Source organism: Fusarium graminearum, chromosome 2, assembly GCF_000240135.3.
Source record: "Fusarium graminearum PH-1 chromosome 2, whole genome shotgun sequence".
NCBI lineage: Eukaryota > Fungi > Ascomycota > Sordariomycetes > Hypocreales > Nectriaceae > Fusarium > Fusarium graminearum.
In genome coordinates this window covers 4,301,232-4,321,989 of record NC_026475.1, presented here as the reverse complement: position 1 = coordinate 4,321,989, position 20,758 = coordinate 4,301,232, and the positions used below count along the sequence as shown (strand labels likewise).

Sequence of the window (20,758 nt, the reverse complement as noted above, 5' to 3'; positions counted from 1 at the left end):
CGAGTGCGACGGTATCTCTAGTTCCGTTTCCTGCGTCCGGCTCCGGTTCCAACGGAGCTTCGGACCGTCAATTCAATGAATCCGTCGGCCCCCAATATTCAGGGGACATGGAGCCCCGGAGTTCTACATAAACAGCACCATGTCCCCCTCTCGTGAATACAGTTTTAGTATGTTCTTGTGGGAACTAAACATTCATCATGTCGACCATCAAAGAATCGCCCTTGGCCTTTATGGACGAGCTCGGTAGCCCATCTGTGTTGCATTACTGCCCAAAAGAATCAGCACCAACCGCCAACTATAACGACCCTCCTCTTATCATCATTCTGTCCTGGGCGAATGCTCGTGAAATTCATATAGCCAAGTATATTTCCGAGTACCGCACTATCTATCCAACATCTACCATATTGCTCGTTCGATCTACCCCTATGCTCTTCCTGCAGCCCAAACGCCGTCGCCCTCTCGTCAAAGCTGCCCTACCAATCCTCAAATCTCTTCGCGATAAGGAAGACGGCAGGCCTCAGTTTCTTCTCCACGTCTTTTCCAACGGTGGAGCTAGCTCTGCTGTTACCTTATGGGAGCAATGGGAAACTGCACTTGGATATGAGTCAATCCCTCGGCATGCAGTTGTAATGGACTCGTGCCCGGGTTACTTCCACTGGAAGCGCGATCACCATGTGATTTCCCTGGACTTTCCGTGGTTCATGTCACCTTTCATCTGGGTGATTATGGCCGTTGGTTGGCTGTACTGTGTTTTGATCCTTGGAGCGATACCGCATAAGCCCAATGCTACGGCGCTCAACACCTCACAGAGGATTAGTCGAGAGACTATGCGCGCATATCTATACGGAGATGCGGATCTACCAGTCAGTTTTAAGGACATTGAGTTTCATGCACTAGAGGCGAAGAAGAACGGCGCAAAGGTTCGAACAGAATTGTTCAAGGGAGGCACCCATGTTGCTCACGTTAGGATTGATGCGGATAGATACTGGAAGGTTGTCCAAGAAACCTGGGAAGGGAAGGATGCATAGAGTAGAAAGTACTGTTATCTTTTGGGGGGAATACTGTTATGGGCAGCTCTGTTTTTACAAGATGGAAATGCTTTACAAGAGATAGAGTAGCAAGCGTTGGCTCTTTATAGACGCAATAGATTTGATAATCTCGGATATAAATAAACTAAGTACATATACATTACATCCACTTCTCGGTTCCTTGAAACCAATAAACATCTGTGAACCCAATAACCTGATCAATTATTGTTCCTGCCCATTAGCTCGCGCCCAAGGCGATGATGATGATGATAAAAGAATAACGCCAATAACCCAAAGATATAGTAAATAGTGTACAACCTGAAAACGACTCCCTATACCGCGTATAATGCAAGCTCAAATCCTTTGCCTCTTGTGATTACCGCCTGAACTCGAGCTCGAACCTCCTTCATTGGTGGGACTTCTTTTACCCAGGCTGTTTTGGGTGTAAGACGGCTGCTGAAACATTATCAGATGATTGTCATCCAGACCAACGCCCTCATCTACTTCGCGGCATACGGAGCATTCCTGGTTGAAGCTATGCTCTTCTACCAGAATACCACGCTGACATCCGCCGAACCATCCCATGTTTTTGGCATCGAGACAGTTGAGCTCTTGTGTCAAGTCGACCCAGGTCTGAAGAGAATCACAGCCTGTGCAGTGCCCTCTGAATATCAACATTCGACACATTTCGTTATATGGAAGAAAAAGTTTGTAGTATCTCGTCGATGAAAGAGTGACGAAACGTCAAAAATTGAGTTTGGGAACTAGTGGATGATGGTCAGCGAAGATAAGAAGACTGAGATATTGTGGTTTAAACGTACTAAGAAATGAATTCCACTGCTTCTCGTTCTTTTAATGGAAATTCTCGCGATGTTTCAGTTGGGTAATTGCCGAATACCGAGGTGTGGTGTCTTGATCAAGCGATGCCTTGTAACGTCAGAAGCGAGACAACAGCTGTGCTCGAGCAAGCCACAATGCAACGTCCAAGCGTGATGCAGATGACGATCAACCAAGAGAGGGGAAAACAGAAGAATGAGGTAGATTTCGGCAGTTCTTGAATGAGATGAACAGCTTTTTTTTCTCTTTCGTGTCGTGTTGATGCGTTGGTCGAGTTATATCGATCGAAAGAGCTACCACCAGGTTGAGAGGGACTGATGCTAAAGAAGGAAAATGAGAGGTCTGTTACTTCGAATACTGAGTTGAACATGCCAAGTATTATGAGAAAAATAAAAGAAGAGATGGGATATTAATATAGAAGCACAAGAGAAGAGTAGGTACATGATACAGCTTACACCGACTGATATTCGTCATATTCAAACAAGGCGGATAGACGGCCAACTTTAATTACTCCTTTCTCCATGCATTCTCCAACGTCACCAGCACCAAGTGAGACATGGAAATAAAATAAAAACTAGTAAAACACATGTCATGTTCCCGAAACGGATTCGCAGTGATCTTGGCGCGCGCCTCCATCGATATCTTGAGCTTCCACCTCTACTTAGCTTGTTAGCTAGTTCTAAACTTGACCGCGTACCTCCCGGGCGGAAATTGCAAAATGCCGATACCATCATCGTTTTTTTCCTACAGCAAGCTACCTCTAAGCTGCTTTTACCCCTTGGCTTTTGCGGCAATAAGCTTTCCACAGAACAAACTTTTGCCACTGATGGCTGGGACTAGTGAGAGAGCCTTGAAGCCGTTCAGCTTCACTGCCACTGCCACTGCCACTGCCACCACCGCCATAGGGCGATCCATATTAATCCCCATGTCCTACAAGGTTCTAGACCTCCAGCTTTGGGTTGAGGAATTCTTCTCTTGAATGTTCTAGGCTTTGTTCTAGAAAGACTTCGGAGCTTCCGTCGTGCTTCCTTGCTTCTTCCACTGACTTCATAGCAAAAACACCACTGAGAATTAAAACACTTATTTGTAATTCTGATAAAGTGGTAGAATCATCAAAATATGTGTATCGTGTTAAAGCAAGCAAGCCAAGGGGCAATTAATAAGGAGGCTTGGCTGTCCAAGTCATCGGTATTCCGCTCTTCAGCGCCGCGCTCCCGAAAGACTGACGCCTTTGAAGCAAAGCAAGAGACTAATGCATCAACCAACACATGGCGATCCTGCTTTTTCGGTCATGATGGGCTTCTCTTGGCAAACGTCAAGATTATACCATCTCCTCGGGTCACTTCAACGCTGCACGACGTTTCATGGCAACAGCCTTTCGCGGCTCGCCCTTTTTCCCCAGACTGGGTAGGGAGTTTCATAAGAGGTGGGATTCCTGTCTTTTCGGTTTAAGATCGTCGCCACTACTGTAAGCTTATCATCGATACTGCATCTATCAACATTCGTAGTTCACCGGGGTACTGTCGATACAAAGATTCTCTAACCAAGTGTGGGTATAACAGAGTAGCTTCGCACTACTGTGACATCTAACCCGCGGTGCCTGACATGATATGACACGACAAGCTACTACTGCAAGCTAACATTAGTCAAGTCAAGTCGAATACTACTAAGAAGCTTAAGGTCCGAAACTTGTTAAATTTGTCGTTGACACTGGAATTCTTGAGACATCCACCATCACCTTGATGAAAACACCTTCGTTGTAGCCCTGCCACTAACCGTCCCCGCGGCGTCATCTCAGGCACTAAACAAACGTTCTACAGGCATAGTTGAAGCTTCTATCACGTTTCTCTCACCAGTTTTTATGCTTCTGGGCTGAGAGTCCGTCAGTTTCATCCAGAGCCCTTGTTGGTATCTGGTTACGCTGTCCTTTGAACTCTCTCGGTCTAGGTAGAGTTGGCAGTGCAGTACTCAGGAACAGAGCAGACGCCTAAGGTCTAGTGGTCCACTATGATGGCCCCCTTTAAGACTCGCCCGGCAGGTTTGCTCCTTTTGGAAGGCGTCGGCATCAACGCAAGGAAAAGTGGCATACCAAGTGTTGAGACTCAAACTCAAGTTATAAGAGACGAAACTACTACAAAAGTATATGGTTTAGACCACACTCTCAGGTTAGTATCTATTTCTGTGCCCTAAAGCTTAAACATCACTGCTGGCCTTGTGAATAGATAGTACGCTTTATTGTTTATTCTCTTCTGACGCTGGTATTCCGTACTCCGTGACCACAACAAAAGGCTAGGCTCATGTGCTGGTATCAAGGAGAATCCGAATCCTCCTCTTGCTCACGCCTCAGAGCTTCGCGAGCCCAATGACCTAGCGGGATATTTCGAACAAGGTGAGAGTTGATGCGGACACCACGCGCACGGGCTCGCCAGCGAGCTTGCACATTAGCGATAGACGTTCTCCTTCTCAGATTTTCATTGTATTCGAGGATGATTCTAGTGTATTCTCTTTGTAGAGATTCATCATCCAGTGTTGCCCGTAGCCATGAGAATGTGAACAAGCAATTGTAGCAGCGACTACTCGAGACAAAAATATCGCCGTGATCGGAGCCGATGATATATCGTCTTTCTAAGATGGAGTTGCATAAGTCGCAGCGGTGAATCCGCCAGTGCCCTCTTGGGCGTTGTGCAGCAGTGGGATCCGCGTCGGATTCCACTTCGGAGTCGTCAAATATTTGTTCTTCTAAATCTGGATTTGATTCCATGTCCCTGAGGTACTGCTCATCTGCGGCCTCTCGTTGACCGGCTCGTATGAGTCGGGCCATTCGTCGATCAACAAAATAGTAGGGTGATGGGCCTGGGTCTTCTACATAGCGTGATTCGACTTCGAAGGGTGTTTCAGCTCGTTCGGGGGCTGGTCTGAGTGGTCGGAGGGCTGGTCTGCGTTGTCGGCCGGCTGATCTGCGTTGTCGACCGGCTGGTCTGCGTTGTCGGCCGGCTCGATTAGGCATGATGAAGACAATGAATATGAAAGCGATGATTTGTAGAGTGCCAAAAAAAAGAGTGATGACTGATATGATATGGTGTTTTTAAGAAGAAAGAAACCTACTAGAGTGCCAACCCATTGAAAGTAAGGAGGGTTGTTGAACGACGATGAAAGAAGGTATGATCGAGGCAAAAGGGTTCTACTTCGATCTTGACCACCTAACCGGGGAAGGGGGTCGAGACCAGAGCTGTTTCGACACGATTATAGACTGTTGGGAAGGATCGATGTTATCCTGACCTATGACCCTAAGTGTCTACTACGCACACATGATAAGAGACAAAGTTGGAGGGTTTGGCTGTCTTAGACCAGCTCTTGGTATATTTTACTGTTTGTCTGGATATCGAAGCCCTTACTCTACCAATGAAGTAAAACCTAAAATAAAATTCACAAATGTGAGAAGCTCATGTTGACTTTTAAGTATGAGTATGATCCGAGTTCTGGTCCAGTAACTCCCTGATTCGACGACGTACACCAGTGGCACACCATCTAAACTCAAGTCAATATCGTACAAACACGGGGTGCTACCTTATAGGTATTTTCCTGCCTTGAAACGATTGAGGAAGTTGGATGTGGCATTGATACGGAACGTCCCTGGGAAAGCTCGAGTGGAGCCCTCCAACTTGAACCGGGATCCAGCTGTTGCCCAAGAGAGACTACAAGAACAAAAACAATCCCGTATTTCCAGTACGATCTTGGTTATGTCGTCTTCAAGGCTCTTGCCTACTACTCGGGCATTCAAGGGGTTATGGAATCATCATGTGGCCAAGGTTCTTATCCCATGTTTGCAAGACGACCACTGGTGTAGCGACTGCCAAGTCATTGTTTCTCTATATGCATTCATTCTTTCACAGTTAACTTCAAATAAAAGGGCACGTTATTAAAAACTCGTGGAAGCCCACGGTTGCAAAAGGCTAACAATATGTTACGGTGGTAATACAATGCAACTAATCCCCAACTCCATTTCTCCAATCCCCCGTCCCAAGAAGATACATTCCCTTTCCTCATGTCATGCATGCGATGATGAGAAACAGTCTGGAGTTGAAGTCAGACTCAAAGAAATCGTAGATGAAAGCGTAACCCGTCAATGCAGATGGCGAATAGGTCCCATGCGCACAGCACGCAACACACATGCAGATACAACGAAACCACTTGCACAACACAATCGATTTCATCCAAGAACGCACAGGTCTGGCTGGAAAAGAGTATAAGTACGATCGGACCCATGTACAGCAAGACACTACTGTCTAGTTCGGGTTGAGAGGTGACTTTCAAGCGATTCAAGCCACCAATTCACAACTCAACCGCATCACGACAGGTTGCAGATTTTAGGATGAACGCCAGACCCATGGATGAACAGGCATCAAAGATCGCACATGTCATCACTGCGTTAGTCGTGAGCCGTCAAACCACAAGCATCATGGTTGCGAGTAAGCCGTCAAGTACGAGTCCTGCAGACTATGATTCGAAGAAGCATTCAGCACCGAGTCGAGATAGCGCCTAGATAGAATCGGATGGCGGCAGAGCAGTACGGTCATGGACGTTGCACTTGCTATGCATCTCAGTATTAATGTCGTCAAAGACGGTCGAGTCAAATGATATACGTCAAAGAAGTTGAGTCCAAGTAGTTCTCAGGAAACGGAAACGAAAATGTATGCTGTACAGTCGTGGGTCGTATCGACAAGCCATGAGGTGTCAAGAGTGTGAAAGGCATTGGCATGGTGTCAATCGAACCACAGATGGCGCCCTCACTCCGCGGCAGTTGCGAAGAAGAGCTCGATCAAGGTCACCCAAGCACGCGCAAGAAGACAAGAGAGACATCACTATGCCCCAGGTGCAGGAGCGCCGGCAGGGGGAGCACCTTGACCACCTTGCTGTTGCTGGAACACCAAGGACTGATACCACAACGCAAGGTAGTTTTGGTAGCCACCGTCTGTTTCAGTTAGTGTCGATCAAGACATAGAGATTTCATCAAGGACTTACACTGGGCATATGGATCTGATCCGTCGCCTGAAGCCGGTTGAGGGGGCTGGTTAGTAGGTGCACTGGGAGTTTGCTGCTGAGAATAGCTGGGCCTGTCAAGATCCTGGTGTCCGCGGCCACCGCCGCCGCCACGTGGACCACTTCCTTTCTGTCGCTACAAATATTAGTTGCTGAACCAAAGACACCATGATGGGATATAACTTACCACTGCATCCACCTTTTCGTCGATAGCCTGCTTGGCTCGCGCAATGCTATCGCGAGAACCGATCAAGGCAATCTCCCTCTGGGTCTCACCAGGTCCAGAAGATTGGGCGACGTTAATCTTGCAGCCAGTAGTGTTCTGCATCTCGCGGATTGTCTCGCCGCCTTTGCCAATGATCATACCTACCGCATCCGAAGGCACATAGACGGCATCGTTGATCTTGTCAGGGCCACCCGAACCGCCCATATCCCTTTGCTGAGGACCATCATGGCGAGCAGGAGGAGCGGATCCTCCACCACCAAGCCTCTTGACAGGTGGGGGCGCATCACCTCGACTGTCACTGTCGACGATTTCCATAATGAAATCCTTTGCACGGGCAGCAGCCTCGCGGGTGCCAATGAGGTTGACAGGTCGTAGTCCATTGACGCTCTTGGATTCACCAACGATATTGATGTGACAGCCAGAGCGCTCCTGAAGATCACGAATAGTTTCTCCACCACGTCCAATTATCAAACCAACTGTCCTGTCAGGAACCATGATTTGCATGTGGTCTTCTCCTTCACGTAGAGCGGTTGCGCCACCTTTGTTGGGGTCGCGAGGCTTCTCGGGGCGGTTAAGGGCACCCATACCGCTATCCTCTATGATACGATTGATCGCTTCCTTCACTTCACCGCGACGGTGTCTTGGTCCGGAGATCTTGCACTGCCTATAAGGGCCCGGACCACCATCAGTTGGGGCGAGAAATTGGACACGGCAGTTGGAGTCTGCCTCTATGCGTCGGAGATTCTCTCCTTGTCTGCCAATAATGAGGCCTACCAAACTGGATTCAATCTGAATTGTTTCAGAGTTGTCATCTCCCCCTCTCAATGGGGACCTCTCGCGTCCACTTCCTTCTCGAGGGGAGAAGTTGCGACCGCGAGGACCAGGCGAGTAAGAACGATCCCGATCATAGCCTCGACCATGTGAGCCACGGTCACCACCGCGTCGTTCATCTCTGTAGGGGTTCACGCCATCACGAAACTCATCACGAGCAGGAGATCGCGATCGCGAACGGTTGTATCCTCGATCGGGTCCTCGATTTTCGGAGGCGTAAACCAAGGGACGGTCGTAGGAAGTGACTCCTTTCTCGGCGGCGTAAGCCTTGGCTTGAGCGATCGCATCGGTAATACTCAATGTGCCTGAATTAATAGGCCGAATCGAGCTCAAGTCGAGGTTTCCGCTAGACGATGGTGCAGGAAGGCCATTGTAGCCAGGTGCGCCATAGCCGCTGGAGTTCATAGGCGGCTGCTGGTATGCGGCCGCGGGCTGCGTAGACGCGGGCGGGGGAGGGTATGCCTGACTGGGGGCGCCAGGTGGTGTCTGGGTAGGTGTTCCGGTCGGGGGCCGCTGGGATGCTACGGATAAGTCAGTAAGCGCAAATTACCTGAAATATATTAGTTCTTTTAACTTACCGAGCGCAGCTAGAATGCTCTGGATATTATGGTGAGAGTCCGTCATGTTGCTTGTGGTGGATTGAATCAAGAACCAAGCACAAGAGAAAGAGACTAATTTTTGCCGTGGGGATGTACCAGAAAATGGTGGACTCGATAAATTCAACGAAAAAACGAAGTTTGGCTTGGTTGAGGTATGGCAATTTCTACCAAAGGCAACGGACAAGATAAGCTTTTCTGACGTAGGTAAATATCGCGACGACTCGACGGATCTGCCGGTCAAGTTTTGAAGTCGAGATGGAAATCAAGACTTTGCGATGAGTAGACCAGTACAGATGACGAAAGAAAGGATATTGACAGATCGCCAATAAATGTCTCGGGTCGCGTAAGAAGGCTGGTGCGATCGCGACGATAGTGAGATACAGAGTCTCTGGCCACGAAAGGGGTGATGTCTCGAAAGCGCAGATGAGATTGAGGAGGGAGGAATCTGGTTTGGAAGAATCAGTGGAGGTTCATAGAAATGAGAGTCGACCCGAGCGCGAAGGTACAGTGCCTACAGTTAGTACCTGCAGTATAGCGTGACTAAAAGCTAAGCTACATTGGGAACTTAAGTGACAATCCTCCACTACGTAGCCTACGTACATCACAGAAAACCCTGAGCGAATATTTGAATCTCCATTTGCAATGCAAAACTTTATGTTGGAATTTATCTACTTTTGTGTCGCCTGATCTTGACCGGCCGTATTTTTCTTTAAGCTCATGTATCCAAGTTTTGCATGAACCTAAGGGACAGGTTAGGTTTTTGCTGTCTGATGAGTCAGACTTGTCTTATTTTGCATCGTTAATAAGAAAGCGGATAAAGGTACAAGACGCACCACACTCTGTACCTATATGCATCTCGATCAATTCAATTCACACTGCAACCCATTTAATGAGTTCTCTTTTGGGAGAGACACAGACGTACATTAGCCTAGTCCTATAGTAGCAAGCTTACAGCAACATTTGCCGCTGCTCCACTGCGGGGGGTTTCTACCACAGTTGAGTCGGATCTCGGATAAACCAAGCACCGTTATCGCCCAAGACTTTTCCTTATCGCTGAAAAAAAGTTCTCGATTCGAGACACTGCTTGGACGATCGGTTGTACAGAATACCTACCTCAAGCGCAAAACAAGATGGATTTCGCCAGCAGCAAGAAGCGTAAGTTCAAGGACGCCAATGGTGTCAAGCCTTCAAAAGGAAAGAAGTCTTCTTCTATTCCCGACAAGAAGTCAAAGAAAGTCAAGCGCGCCGAACCCGAGCCCCACGATGAGCCCGAAGACGATTCTTCCGACGAGGAAGAGCAGGCTCTGAAGGAGGTCGAGGACGAGAGCGACCAAGCCGATGAGGATGTCGAGGCTGCGAATTCTGCGGAAGAGGAGGAGGAGGAGGGCGGTGACGAAGACAACGCCGAAAACAACACAGATTTGCCTAATGGTGGACAGCTCACATTACCCCCGGTTGCTGGCGCTGAGGCGCAATCATTCGAGGAGCTCAAGCTTTCCGAGAAGACCATGAAGGCCATCAACGAGATGAAGTTCACCAAGATGACTGAGATTCAGAGGAGAGGTATCCCCCCTTCTCTGGCTGGTCGCGATGTTCTCGGTGCTGCCAAGACTGGTTCTGGAAAGACTTTGGCCTTCTTGATTCCTGTCATTGAGATGCTGAGCTCTCTACGCTTCAAGCCCCGCAACGGTACCGGTGTCATTGTTGTTTCTCCCACACGCGAGTTGGCCCTTCAGATCTTCGGTGTTGCCCGTGAACTCATGGCGCACCACTCTCAAACATACGGTATTGTCATTGGAGGCGCAAACCGCCGCGCTGAGGCCGAAAAGCTCGCCAAGGGTGTCAACTTGCTTATCGCCACCCCTGGTCGACTACTCGATCATCTTCAAAACACACCCTTCGTTTTCAAGAACCTCAAGTCTCTTGTTATTGACGAGGCCGACCGAATCCTCGAGATTGGTTTCGAAGATGAAATGAGACAGATCATCAAGGTCCTTCCTAAGGAGGACCGACAGACTATGCTCTTCTCCGCTACTCAAACAACCAAGGTCGAGGATCTCGCTCGTATCTCACTGCGACCTGGTCCCCTATACATCAACGTCGACGAGGAGAAGCAGTACAGTACCGTGGAGGGTCTCGAGCAGGGCTACATCATTTGCGAAACCGACATGCGATTCCTTCTACTTTTCAGTTTCCTCAAGCGCAACCTCAAGAAGAAGATCATTGTGTTCTTTAGTAGCTGCGCTTGTGTGAAATACCATGCCGAACTCCTCAACTACATCGATCTTCCCGTTCTTGACCTCCACGGCAAGCAGAAGCAGCAGAAGCGAACCAACACCTTCTTCGAGTTCTGTAACGCTAAGCAGGGCACCCTGATCTGCACTGATGTTGCCGCTCGTGGCCTCGACGTACGTCTTCTACCCGTATTACTACACACAAACATTTTGCTAACTTGAGATAGATTCCTTCTGTTGACTGGATTATCCAGTTCGACCCTCCGGATGACCCTCGCGACTACATTCACCGTGTCGGTCGAACCGCTCGAGGCAGCAACAACAAGGGTCGATCCCTTATGTTCCTTCAGCCCAACGAGCTCGGCTTCTTGTCGCATCTCAAGGCCGCTCGTGTTCCCGTCGCCGAGTTCAACTTCCCCACCAAGAAGATTATCAACGTTCAGTCTCAACTCGAGAAGCTCATCAGCCAGAACTACTACCTGAACAAGAGCGCCAAGGACGGTTACCGCAGCTACATGCACGCCTACGCTTCGCACTCGCTGCGCAGCGTCTTTGACATCAACAAATTGGATCTTGCCAAGGTCGCCAAGAGCTTCGGTTTCACGCAGCCTCCTCGTGTTGATATCACTCTCGGTGCTAGTATGAGCAGAGACAAGAAGCAGCAGGGCCGCAGGGCGTACGGCAGCCAGCCACGACAAAACCAGGGTAACAAGTTCACCAGGTAAATGGCCTGAGCACCTAATGGGAAAGGTAAAATGTGGTGGGCAGTCAAATTGGCTCTCGGTGTAATGGAAGGCTTCAAGCACGGCGTTAGGTTTTGAAAAATGTAATGAATGTACCCAGCTGCGGCAGGATCATAGACAGACCTTTTCGTTTCAATTGCTTCGTTCAAGTGAAGGCGTGTCTGTGTCTAATTTCGTTGAAACATCTAACACCTATCATGCGTTGTGGATGAGTTATGTCTTGTACCATAAAGTTTTGAGCCTAGGAGCATTGCTAGTAGGCCCTTCCTCATTTCCACTTTCTGGTCGTTACTTCGTCTGCATTGCTGGAGGTCGTCCAGCACCAGGGATGACTGGTTGGCATTAAGTCGACACCTACCTCGACAAATAAGGTTGGTATTCTTATTGTGAGTGTAGGTACTCGTCAGTCGATTGATTCGAGAGATCGACAGTGTCAGATGCGTTTTAGCCGAACCTGTGACTTGATGCGAAGTTCGACATGGTTTGATCGACCAACACCATCGAGCCACTCGGACAAATCGAGTGACTGCCCGAACCGAATTTCAGACCACAGCCTCAACTTCCTCTTAGAATTTAGCCTAGAACCGTCTCAGTAAAAACAAAGCTCGTATCCAAACCGGAGGTCTCGGCATGCATCCCCAAGTGCAACATCTACCACACCCTAAGAAACCAGCCATTGGCCAAGCCGCGTCACGAGCTTCACTCCCTTCATCCCGTTGGGGCCGTATTCCGCGTCATGCCCTTTTTAGCCTCTAGAGATCAATTGATTCCTTCTATTTGCTTGGAAAAGAAAACATAACTTTTACATTGTCCCCATTTACTGTCAAGAAACTCTGCATCGTACATCTTTGAGCAAGAGGCTGGTCGAGCGACTTGAACTACATCCAGCTGAATCGGACAAAAAGCCGAGAGACGTACCAACACTGCCACCACCAATCTACAATAATCCCGCGTATCGAATCAGTAGCTGTCTTTTTGTCTTTTCCATCCCTTCAAAGGTCAAAAAAAGAGAAGACAGAAGCTTCATAGCATTATACCCGACTGGCGATTCCATCCATCTATCGACATCCAACCAAAACCCACCTCTACGAGTCTCGGCACTACATTCATCGATACTTTCACACTCAATTCACTGTCAAGTCACAATGTGCACCAAAACATCAATCGAGCACCGCTGCGGACATGTCGTCTTGCGCGGCAACACAAGATGTTACCGAGAGGACTGTCCTGGAAGAAAAGAAGATGTCACCAAAGTCGACGACGACTGCGCGCAGTGTGAAAACAAACCCAGCCGATTCAGATCTTCGCGGTGGTGCTCAGTTGGATGCTGCGTTTGCCAGTAAGGAAATACGAGGGAAAAGAAGAGAGGGTAACGAGAATGATTCGATTCGGTCGGAGTAACACGGGTTTGAATTTGGGAATACGGAGTATGGAGGGAGGGCTTTTTTCTGTGGCAACGAGTTGCTTGGAGTTTACCGGCCTCTCAATTTATTACCTAGTTATGAGTCGAATAATCAACTCATTCCATTGTTCTGGTCTGAAACCCATCAGTCCATTTGGTATAGGTAGTCATCGCTGTTTGGATGCACTCCGCACAAGATCTGAGACATGAGATGATGCGACAGGTACTGTCCGTGCTTGTAAAAGAAGCCAACTGATCGACGACTACAAGTAAACAAAGAATGCAGCAGCAGATTCTTTGGTGAGGGGGAGGAACTGGCTTCTGGGCTCTGGGCTTGAATGCGACTCAACTGGATTGGATGATTGTCAATTAAGAGTTGCCCTGGGCTTGGGTCAAATGCATAATTGGACGGACCTTTGGCTACTAACCTAACCCCCCTCAACCCCAACCCCGCTGTTTGACGGGTTAGAAGGCCGGGTATTTGGGTGTGATGTGATTGATGGACAGGGGTCCAGGGGTTTGTTTCCGTTCTTGCTTCTCCAGCTTCCAAGTTCAGAGCTCACGAGACTTCTCCTCTTTGACCAGACCAGGGCTTCCAATCCTTCCTTCGATCGAGTTAGCGGTCCAACAGGCCTCGAGCACCTAGAGTAGATGCTGGGAATAGGATTGAACCCCTGGAGAGAATTACTGAACGCCTCCATGGTTACCTCCCTACCTATGTACCTTGGTACCTAGGCCGTCAAGCTGCAGCCATCCACCAGTTCAGTTCCATCGCGCACTGCACCTCACCCTGATTTTATTAGCACAAGGGAGACGGAATAGCTTGGCCACTTCATTCTTATGCTATGTACTTCTTTTCTGTGCCTTATGCACCTCAACTTGTTCCACTTGGTACCTGTGTAATAACAAGGCAATTTCTACTACCCCAGCCTGCTAAGAGGCAAACCAGCCCAGCGGGTACTATCCAGTAGTGGTTGGGCCCTCCACTTTCCATGCTTCCCCATCCCGCATTCCGCAATCATCACCACTTACCCGAACCCCGACAGGACCTACCAACTTTCACTACCAGTACGCACAGCATCACGTAGAGACACTGAGCCGTACCCGTGCCTGTCAATTCCAACACACAGCCTGTTCTTGTCTTCCCGTGGTCGCCGTTTCCTGTGCCTTCCCGTCATTTGTGCTACGTCTCTTCCCGTCAGCGGCGCATGCTTGGCTTGACTTTTGACATCTACTCTCTCACATTACACCATGGCTAAGAAGGCGCGCCAAAGAATCAGCTATGGTAAGATGGATCATCCCAATGCGTCGTTCGGATCTTCTCAACAAGCTGCTAATACTATGATAGTCCTCGAAAACGCCAAATCCTCCGAAGGTGGTCATCGTCTAGGTGTGAATGGCCTCGCCGTTGATAATGACAATGCGATTCTGTGAGCTCTTATAGTCCTTGCCATGTCCATTTACCCACCACTAACGAAACTCATCATAGATACTCGGGAGGACGAGACGGCATTGTATGCGCTTGGGACTTGAACCTCGACCTCAAACACCGTAGCGACGTTACCGATTCGACGCCTGCCGCCTCCGAAGACAAGAAGCCCAAGTCTACGACCAAATTCCGCGCTCAAACCCATGCCCATATGCATTGGATCAATGATATTGCCCTTGCGCAGAATAACACAGCCCTCGTCTCTGGCTCATCCGACCTTACAGTAAAAGTCTGGCGACCACATTCCGAAGAGGATAATACCCGCGTCGAGACGATAGGCGAGCATGCCGATTATGTCAAATGTGTTACAACCCCGCCCCCAGATATGGGCGCAAATTGGGTCGCTTCGGGCGGCCTCGACCGCAAGATCTGTTTGTGGGATCTCAATGGTGCCGGTAAAACACTCGAGATCGATGTTCAAGGCGAGGAAATTGCTGAGAAGGGTTCTGTATACGCCCTGCGTGTCGGGCGCAATATCATGGCGAGTGGTGGTCCAGAAAAGACGGTGCGCCTGTATGATCCTCGAACTGGCGACAAGGTCTCTAAGCTTGTTGGTCATGTTGACAACATTCGCGCCATTCTCATTGATGATGCTGGTGACACAATTCTTAGTGCCAGTGCCGACAAGACGGTCAAGATGTGGAGTATCAAGAACGGTCGCTGCATGTACACATTTACAATGCACGATGAGAGTGTCTGGTCGCTTTTCTCGGATGACCCAACACTCGGTGTTTTCTACAGTTCTGATCGCTCTGGTCTGGTGGCTAAAACAGACGTGCGGGGCAGCTTAGAAGAAATGGACGATGGTCTTAGTCTTGCTGTCGCACATGAACACATCGGAGTCGGCAAGGTTGTGGCCGCTGGGGGCCATATTTGGACAGCAACCAACAGGTCCTCGATCAACCGATGGGAAGATGTTGACACCGATACCAACATCAAGCTCCCCGAGTCAGTTCGACACCATAGAGCTACATCAAACGCCTCCAACAGACCCCGCGAATCTTCTCCTCCGGCGGTTAACGGGACTGCTAAGAAAGAAATTCCCGCTGAGTCTATCTTGCGCATTTCTGCAGCTGCCTCCTTCCCTGCACGATCTGCACCAGACCCCGATTCCACCACCATCACGGATGCTGCGACACGAAAAGGATCAGAAGTTATCATCGATTCAGGAGAGTCAGATATTAAGCCAATTCACGCAGTGGCCGAGGAAACGATCGAAGGTCAATTTGGACTGCTCAAACATAGGCTGCTCAACGATAGGAGGCGTGTATTGACGTCGGACACTGCCGGCGATGTGTTGTTATGGGATTTGATCAAGGTACGTTTCTTTCGCCATGCCATGGTGAACAAAGCTAACTTTCACAGTGCAAACCTATAAAAAGCTTCGGTAAACAACATTTGGAGGATGTGGAACATCTCGTCAACACTGTTGAAGCTGTATCTCCATGGTGCTCCATCGATCTCAGTTCGGGAAACCTCACTGTGGTGCTAGAGCCCTTCAACTGTTTCGATGCCGAGGTATATGCAGACGAGCTTGAATTGCCAGAAGCTGTGGAATTCCGAGAAGACCAGAGGAGTACGTACGACTACCGTTTGTAACGAATTTAACTAACCCCTTCACAGTCAGTCTTGGAAAATGGATACTTCGGTATCTCTTTGCCGATCTCATCGATGAAGAAATCAGGAGAGATGAGGCGCATCGTCAAAAGCTCAATGAGGGTATTGAAACAAGACTGGTTGCCTCTGGGGGAACTGCCAGTGCTCCTCCATTGTCGATATCATTACCAAAGTCGGCTATTCCAGACTGGGATAACGCAGACCAAGTCACCCCTAAACCCAATCTCTACCCCAATACTCCAGGATTGGGCATTGGTTTGGCAACACCTGGCCCTAGTATTATGTCGGGTCCCAACAGTTTGCCCGATGTACCTGAAAACGCCGCAACGAGCCCCATGACTCCTATAGAGAAGAGGACGTCGCATGTCAGCCGTCCTTCAACAGAAAGAGAAGACTACTTTACCAGCCCCTTGCAACTTCTTGAGTCAGCAGTCAAGGCAGCTAGTATGGTGTCGACACCGACACAGGATAATGCGGATTCAAAGAAGTCTATAGATGGTGACAAAGAGAAAGAGAAGGATAAGGACAAGGACAAGGCTGATAACGCAAAATCACCAAGCACACCATTTGGCAAGAAGAAGTTCCGCATGACATTTGGTACTAAGAAACTCTCACGGTCAGCTTCTCAAGCCACCACGGAGAAGCCTGCTATTGTTGAGGAAAAGGCTGAAGAGTCTGAGTCGTCATCCGTCCATGAGAAGGAAAAGGAGGTTGATGACAGCTTCTTCGGCGTCATTCAAAAGATCCATCAGGAGTACGACAGACAACTGACCGAGAACCCTGACAAGCCAGTCGAGACCCGAGTGGTCCCCAGTTTGCCCAACGACACACCCGTTCTAAAACTCCCTCCCGGAACCAAAGTCGTGATCCAGGAGGAGACCTCGGGTGGCAGTGCCAACTTATACCAAGGCACTGTCGAGGATGTTGGCAAGGATGCAGACCTTATTGAGCAGAAGGCACCCATGTGGCTGGGTGATGTTTTGCTTCAGAACATTCTTCCTTTCAAGGAGCCAGTCAAGGTCTCGTTTGTCTTGTATCCAGTTGATGACAGCCTCCCAGCCATTGCTTCGGCAGATGGAAACAACAGGCTCAACGCGAATCGCATGTTACGAGTCAGGAAGATCCTCTCCTACGTAGCTGAACGTATCGAGCCTCCACTCGAAGAGCCCGAGGAGAATCCTATGAGAGCAGAAGAGTATTTGGAACTATACTGCAACGACCAGGTAAGCCCTCTCCCTTTTTGCATTTCTTTATGACACCCCGTTTGCTAACGCTTGTTTAGCTGCTCTCCCCTGTGACAACCCTAGCCACTCTCCGTACTCACCTCTGGAAGGGAGGCAATGATATCGTCCTCCACTACAAGGCCAATGGTAAAAAGGAACTCCGGCCGTTCCCTCCTCCTCCAGATCCCAAGCCTGCTGAGCCTGAAGAGGCCCAAGAAGCCTCTGCTACGGAAGAGGCAACCACAAATGGCCAGGGTCCTTCTCAACCTCAGGCTCAAGCCGTCTGAGTTGAGATAACCTGCGTTATTGCATATCGAACGAGAAGACGACCTCCGTCCAGTAACTTTCCATGTTTCATGCACTCCTTTTTATATGCCAGAAGGTAGACTTTTGTCTCTAGCGAGTCCCTTTACCGTATATAGATTTGTACATAGGTTAGATGCCACCAAGGCGCATATACCATTAGCGAGAAATTAAGCCTTTATCCCTTTTGGACCGCCCATCTCCCATCTCTTGACGCCTTGCTCCATGCTTGATATCATACAATACCCACCATTTTGTTTTTATTTCTTTGTTACCCGTATCATCTATGCAACACCGTTCATCGTGTTGATAGCCCATTGATAACTTCCCAAGAAGATCGCACCTCCTATCGAGATCCATGTTACTCGCGGCGCTAGACCGGCAAAGAATGCCTTGCTGCCCTCCTCGCGCATTATCTGGCTGAATATTCTCGACACCGAGACGCTCTCCTTAGATAACATGACTCTTGTCTTGAGCACGTCAAGCGGCGTAGTAAGCGCCGCAGAGAATCCACCAGCCATGCTTCCATAAAGAGCGCTCTCGGCAGCAGTGACCTCGCGACCATCACGACGGCGACGTCCCCAGGACTTCATAGCCTCCCATAGCGGGAACTGGATCACAGTGAAGGGCACTTCACGAAAGACTGTAATTCCCCAGCCACGGTAGAGCTCGCGCCACATGGGAACAAATCCATGGCTCGAGTACTTGGACAGAATAGCTCGCAGCGCAGCAGCCGAGGAACCACCATGATGTCCCGCCTGAGCACGCTGCTTGACAACCTCGGTCGGCACACGCACAGCACAAGCAGCGATCTCGCCTGCGCTAGCAGCCGCCATATGCGTAACAGGAGCTTTCCATCCCGGCGCAGAAGTATTGTCCTTATCAGCCAAAAGGCCCTTTACGCTTTCATATGTGCAGAAGAAGAACGCAGCGCCAGGCGCAGAACCAACAAGCGCAGAACCGATACCACGATAGATACCACTAAATCCCCCCGAAGGAAAGAAGCCTGCTGATGATTGGAGGCGGGTCTTGAGAGTGTCGAGAGGGAAGAGAGAGAGATCGACGGTTGTGCCGGCGAGGGCGCCTGCGAGGAGGGCGGATTGGAAGGATGGCGGGTCTGCGGACATATTGTTTCGAGGGGTCGGTAGCCTTTTTGTTTATTTCGATTTGAGGGTTTAAGGGTGGTCCTAGGAATGATCAATGGGGCTGGACAAAGACCCCGGAGGAGGAAGAGGGATATTGGGAGCTTCGGAGGTTTAAACCGATCGACCGAGACCGGCGAAATATTGAGGATTTGGGGGAGCTTGAATATTTGGAGTTATCGATAAGAGGAGCTTAGCTTGAGGGGCATCGCGACTGGAGCTACCCTGTATTAGTTCGCTGTTTACCAACACGTCAATTGTTCAAGGCAAATACTAATCTCATTGCATTCCAATTGATGATATCGAGATATGATGTAGTTCTCTGATGGATCTTGTTGGCCATTAAACTGTTGAGCTACAGGTTTTAGACGACGCTAGTATAGCTGGGTTGCAATACTTCAAACACCACTCAACAACCAACACAAATGTATGATGACAGCATTGCCAAGAGACAGTTGCACACACAAGATAGATAAAGCATATTGAGCCATGCCTGTATCAACCTCACAGAAGTCCAATTGACTAAAATCTACATTAGTATAGGAATCACAGGAGGTCAAGTCATTGAAGAGAACACATTGAATATTGCCATCGAGACAAGTCTCATTAATAAACTGTTTTGCTCAGACTTCCAGTCTATCATCCGGACCTTATAACTCCCAGAACAATCTATTGATCAAACCACCAACCGCTCATTCATTCAATCAATCAGCAATTCGAAACACGATTCTCTGTTTTACATGTTATCCCGTGTGCTGGTACCAGCCTTGTGAGTCTCCTCGGCCGCCTTCTTGGTTCGCTCCTGGAGGTTCTTGATGTCTTTCTGAGGATCGGTTTGAGATCGGTCAGCCTTGACGGCCTCCTCACTGTCAGAGGCGAGCTCGGGCTTCCAGTGGCCGCTGCCCTCCTTCTGCTTCTTGAGGGAGTCCTGCTTGTGCTTCTCGTAGTCGACGTCGGTCTCTGCATTGGGTGTGAGAACGGGGTTTCCTAGTAGGGATTGCATTGGGCAACGGGAGATGGGACTTACGAGTTGAAGACTCCTTGAGACCGAGACGTGTGGATGTGGTAAAGAATCCTCGTCCAAGGATCATCTTGCTAGCCTGCGCAGAGCGCATAGTCATCATGGATCGAGCAGACATCATATTGGCGGTAGTTTTTGGGGTAGGAGGTGAAGTGATTATAGACAGAATTATTTCGAAGGATTGGGTGAATTGATGAGAGGAAAAGGGAGAAACAACTGCAGGAGAAGAAGAGCTTAATACTGCTCTCCTCGGGTATGAGTGTCGACCATTTGCGGGAGAATGACGTCACGAGCATCATCAACTTTACGCCTTCTCTTTTATTCCAATTCTCCTTGAAATGAAGACCCGATGCGTCGTCAATTCTCCACTACAGTCTGTGCTATCCCAATTGGGATACATATGGATCTGCTTGCGAGGCTCTTACCGAGGAAGCAAGGTACAGACAGATCCAGGGTGACCCAATTGAGTGGCTGTGGTTGACAATATGGGCAGTTTGTTTATCATGAGAGGAGCCAACATTGTGTGCTTGTAATGTGGGGTGGAGATTGAATGAGCTTCATAAGCAAATCGTATGCCGTACTCATGACGAACTATAGCTTATTTGTTTATACCAGTCATAGAGAATGACATGGCGAGCCGCTGTTCAATTGACAACGAGCGGTCGCCCAGACAGTCAATTGAAGCACACCTCGCAGACGTCTACATCCCAAAGTACTATCAAGAGTGACGACATCACCATGGCTTACTACGACCCTTCTATGGCAAATCCCTCACTTAAGATACGAAACACTACATCACTTACTACTCTGTCCATGTCACGGTATTGCATATTGAAACGTCAAGTTATTTGAACATATTCGTATATTCTCGTCTCGCAGCTATCAAGCCGCGTTGTCACAACCAGACAGCGCCAATACCCAGTTAACAATAGCCACGCAAATGCAGTCTACCGCTGCAGTGCAAAACCAGGCTCGAGGGCCTCCCGTATTCCCAAATAACCTCTTTGTATCTGATCATGACAT

General features: G+C 49.0%; 9 protein-coding genes across 9 annotated transcripts; 4 read left to right on the top strand and 5 right to left on the bottom strand.

The window, feature by feature from the left end:
* Positions 1-197: 197 nt before the first annotated feature.
* On the top strand, positions 198-1,028 carry FGSG_04347 (uncharacterized protein; the record flags this gene model as incomplete). The annotated part of the gene is made up of 1 exon (XM_011322962.1): positions 198-1,028. The coding sequence occupies one exon, from the start codon at positions 198-200 to the stop codon at positions 1,026-1,028; it is 831 nt and encodes a 276-aa protein (XP_011321264.1).
* Positions 1,029-1,382: 354 nt separating this feature from the next.
* FGSG_12269 (uncharacterized protein) lies at positions 1,383-1,715 on the bottom strand (the record flags this gene model as incomplete). The annotated part of the gene is made up of 1 exon (XM_011322961.1): positions 1,383-1,715. The coding sequence occupies one exon, from the start codon at positions 1,713-1,715 to the stop codon at positions 1,383-1,385; it is 333 nt and encodes a 110-aa protein (XP_011321263.1).
* Positions 1,716-4,173: 2,458 nt separating this feature from the next.
* On the bottom strand, positions 4,174-4,872 carry FGSG_04348 (uncharacterized protein; the record flags this gene model as incomplete). The annotated part of the gene is made up of 1 exon (XM_011322960.1): positions 4,174-4,872. The coding sequence occupies one exon, from the start codon at positions 4,870-4,872 to the stop codon at positions 4,174-4,176; it is 699 nt and encodes a 232-aa protein (XP_011321262.1).
* A 1,855-nt stretch (positions 4,873-6,727) lies between these two features.
* Positions 6,728-8,586, bottom strand: FGSG_04349 (uncharacterized protein; the record flags this gene model as incomplete). Its single annotated transcript, XM_011322959.1, has 4 exons — positions 6,728-6,837; positions 6,888-7,041; positions 7,093-8,483; positions 8,541-8,586. 4 exons carry the CDS (start codon positions 8,584-8,586, stop codon positions 6,728-6,730), a joined length of 1,701 nt encoding a protein of 566 aa, XP_011321261.1.
* A 1,105-nt stretch (positions 8,587-9,691) lies between these two features.
* FGSG_04350 (ATP-dependent RNA helicase HAS1) lies at positions 9,692-11,520 on the top strand (the record flags this gene model as incomplete). The annotated part of the gene is made up of 2 exons (XM_011322958.1): positions 9,692-10,969; positions 11,023-11,520. The coding sequence occupies 2 exons, from the start codon at positions 9,692-9,694 to the stop codon at positions 11,518-11,520; spliced, it is 1,776 nt and encodes a 591-aa protein (XP_011321260.1).
* Positions 11,521-14,191: 2,671 nt separating this feature from the next.
* Positions 14,192-17,709, top strand: FGSG_04351 (uncharacterized protein; the record flags this gene model as incomplete). The annotated part of the gene is made up of 6 exons (XM_011322957.1): positions 14,192-14,225; positions 14,289-14,370; positions 14,430-15,747; positions 15,795-16,005; positions 16,053-17,269; positions 17,329-17,709. 6 exons carry the CDS (start codon positions 14,192-14,194, stop codon positions 17,554-17,556), a joined length of 3,090 nt encoding a protein of 1,029 aa, XP_011321259.1. The 3' UTR covers positions 17,557-17,709.
* On the bottom strand, positions 17,669-18,699 carry FGSG_04352 (uncharacterized protein; the record flags this gene model as incomplete). Its single annotated transcript, XM_011322956.1, has 1 exon — positions 17,669-18,699. The coding sequence occupies one exon, from the start codon at positions 18,697-18,699 to the stop codon at positions 17,857-17,859; it is 843 nt and encodes a 280-aa protein (XP_011321258.1). The 3' UTR covers positions 17,669-17,856.
* A 582-nt stretch (positions 18,700-19,281) lies between these two features.
* On the bottom strand, positions 19,282-19,920 carry FGSG_04353 (uncharacterized protein). The gene is made up of 2 exons (XM_011322955.1): positions 19,742-19,920; positions 19,282-19,674 (listed from the first exon to the last, which is right to left on the bottom strand). The coding sequence occupies exons 1-2, from the start codon at positions 19,854-19,856 to the stop codon at positions 19,451-19,453; spliced, it is 339 nt and encodes a 112-aa protein (XP_011321257.1). The 5' UTR covers positions 19,857-19,920; the 3' UTR covers positions 19,282-19,450.
* Positions 19,921-20,359: 439 nt separating this feature from the next.
* On the top strand, positions 20,360-20,758 carry FGSG_12268 (uncharacterized protein; the record flags this gene model as incomplete). Its single annotated transcript, XM_011322954.1, has 2 exons — positions 20,360-20,556; positions 20,615-20,758. Coding segments are annotated over 2 exons (339 nt in total), but the record flags the coding sequence as incomplete, so codon positions are not given.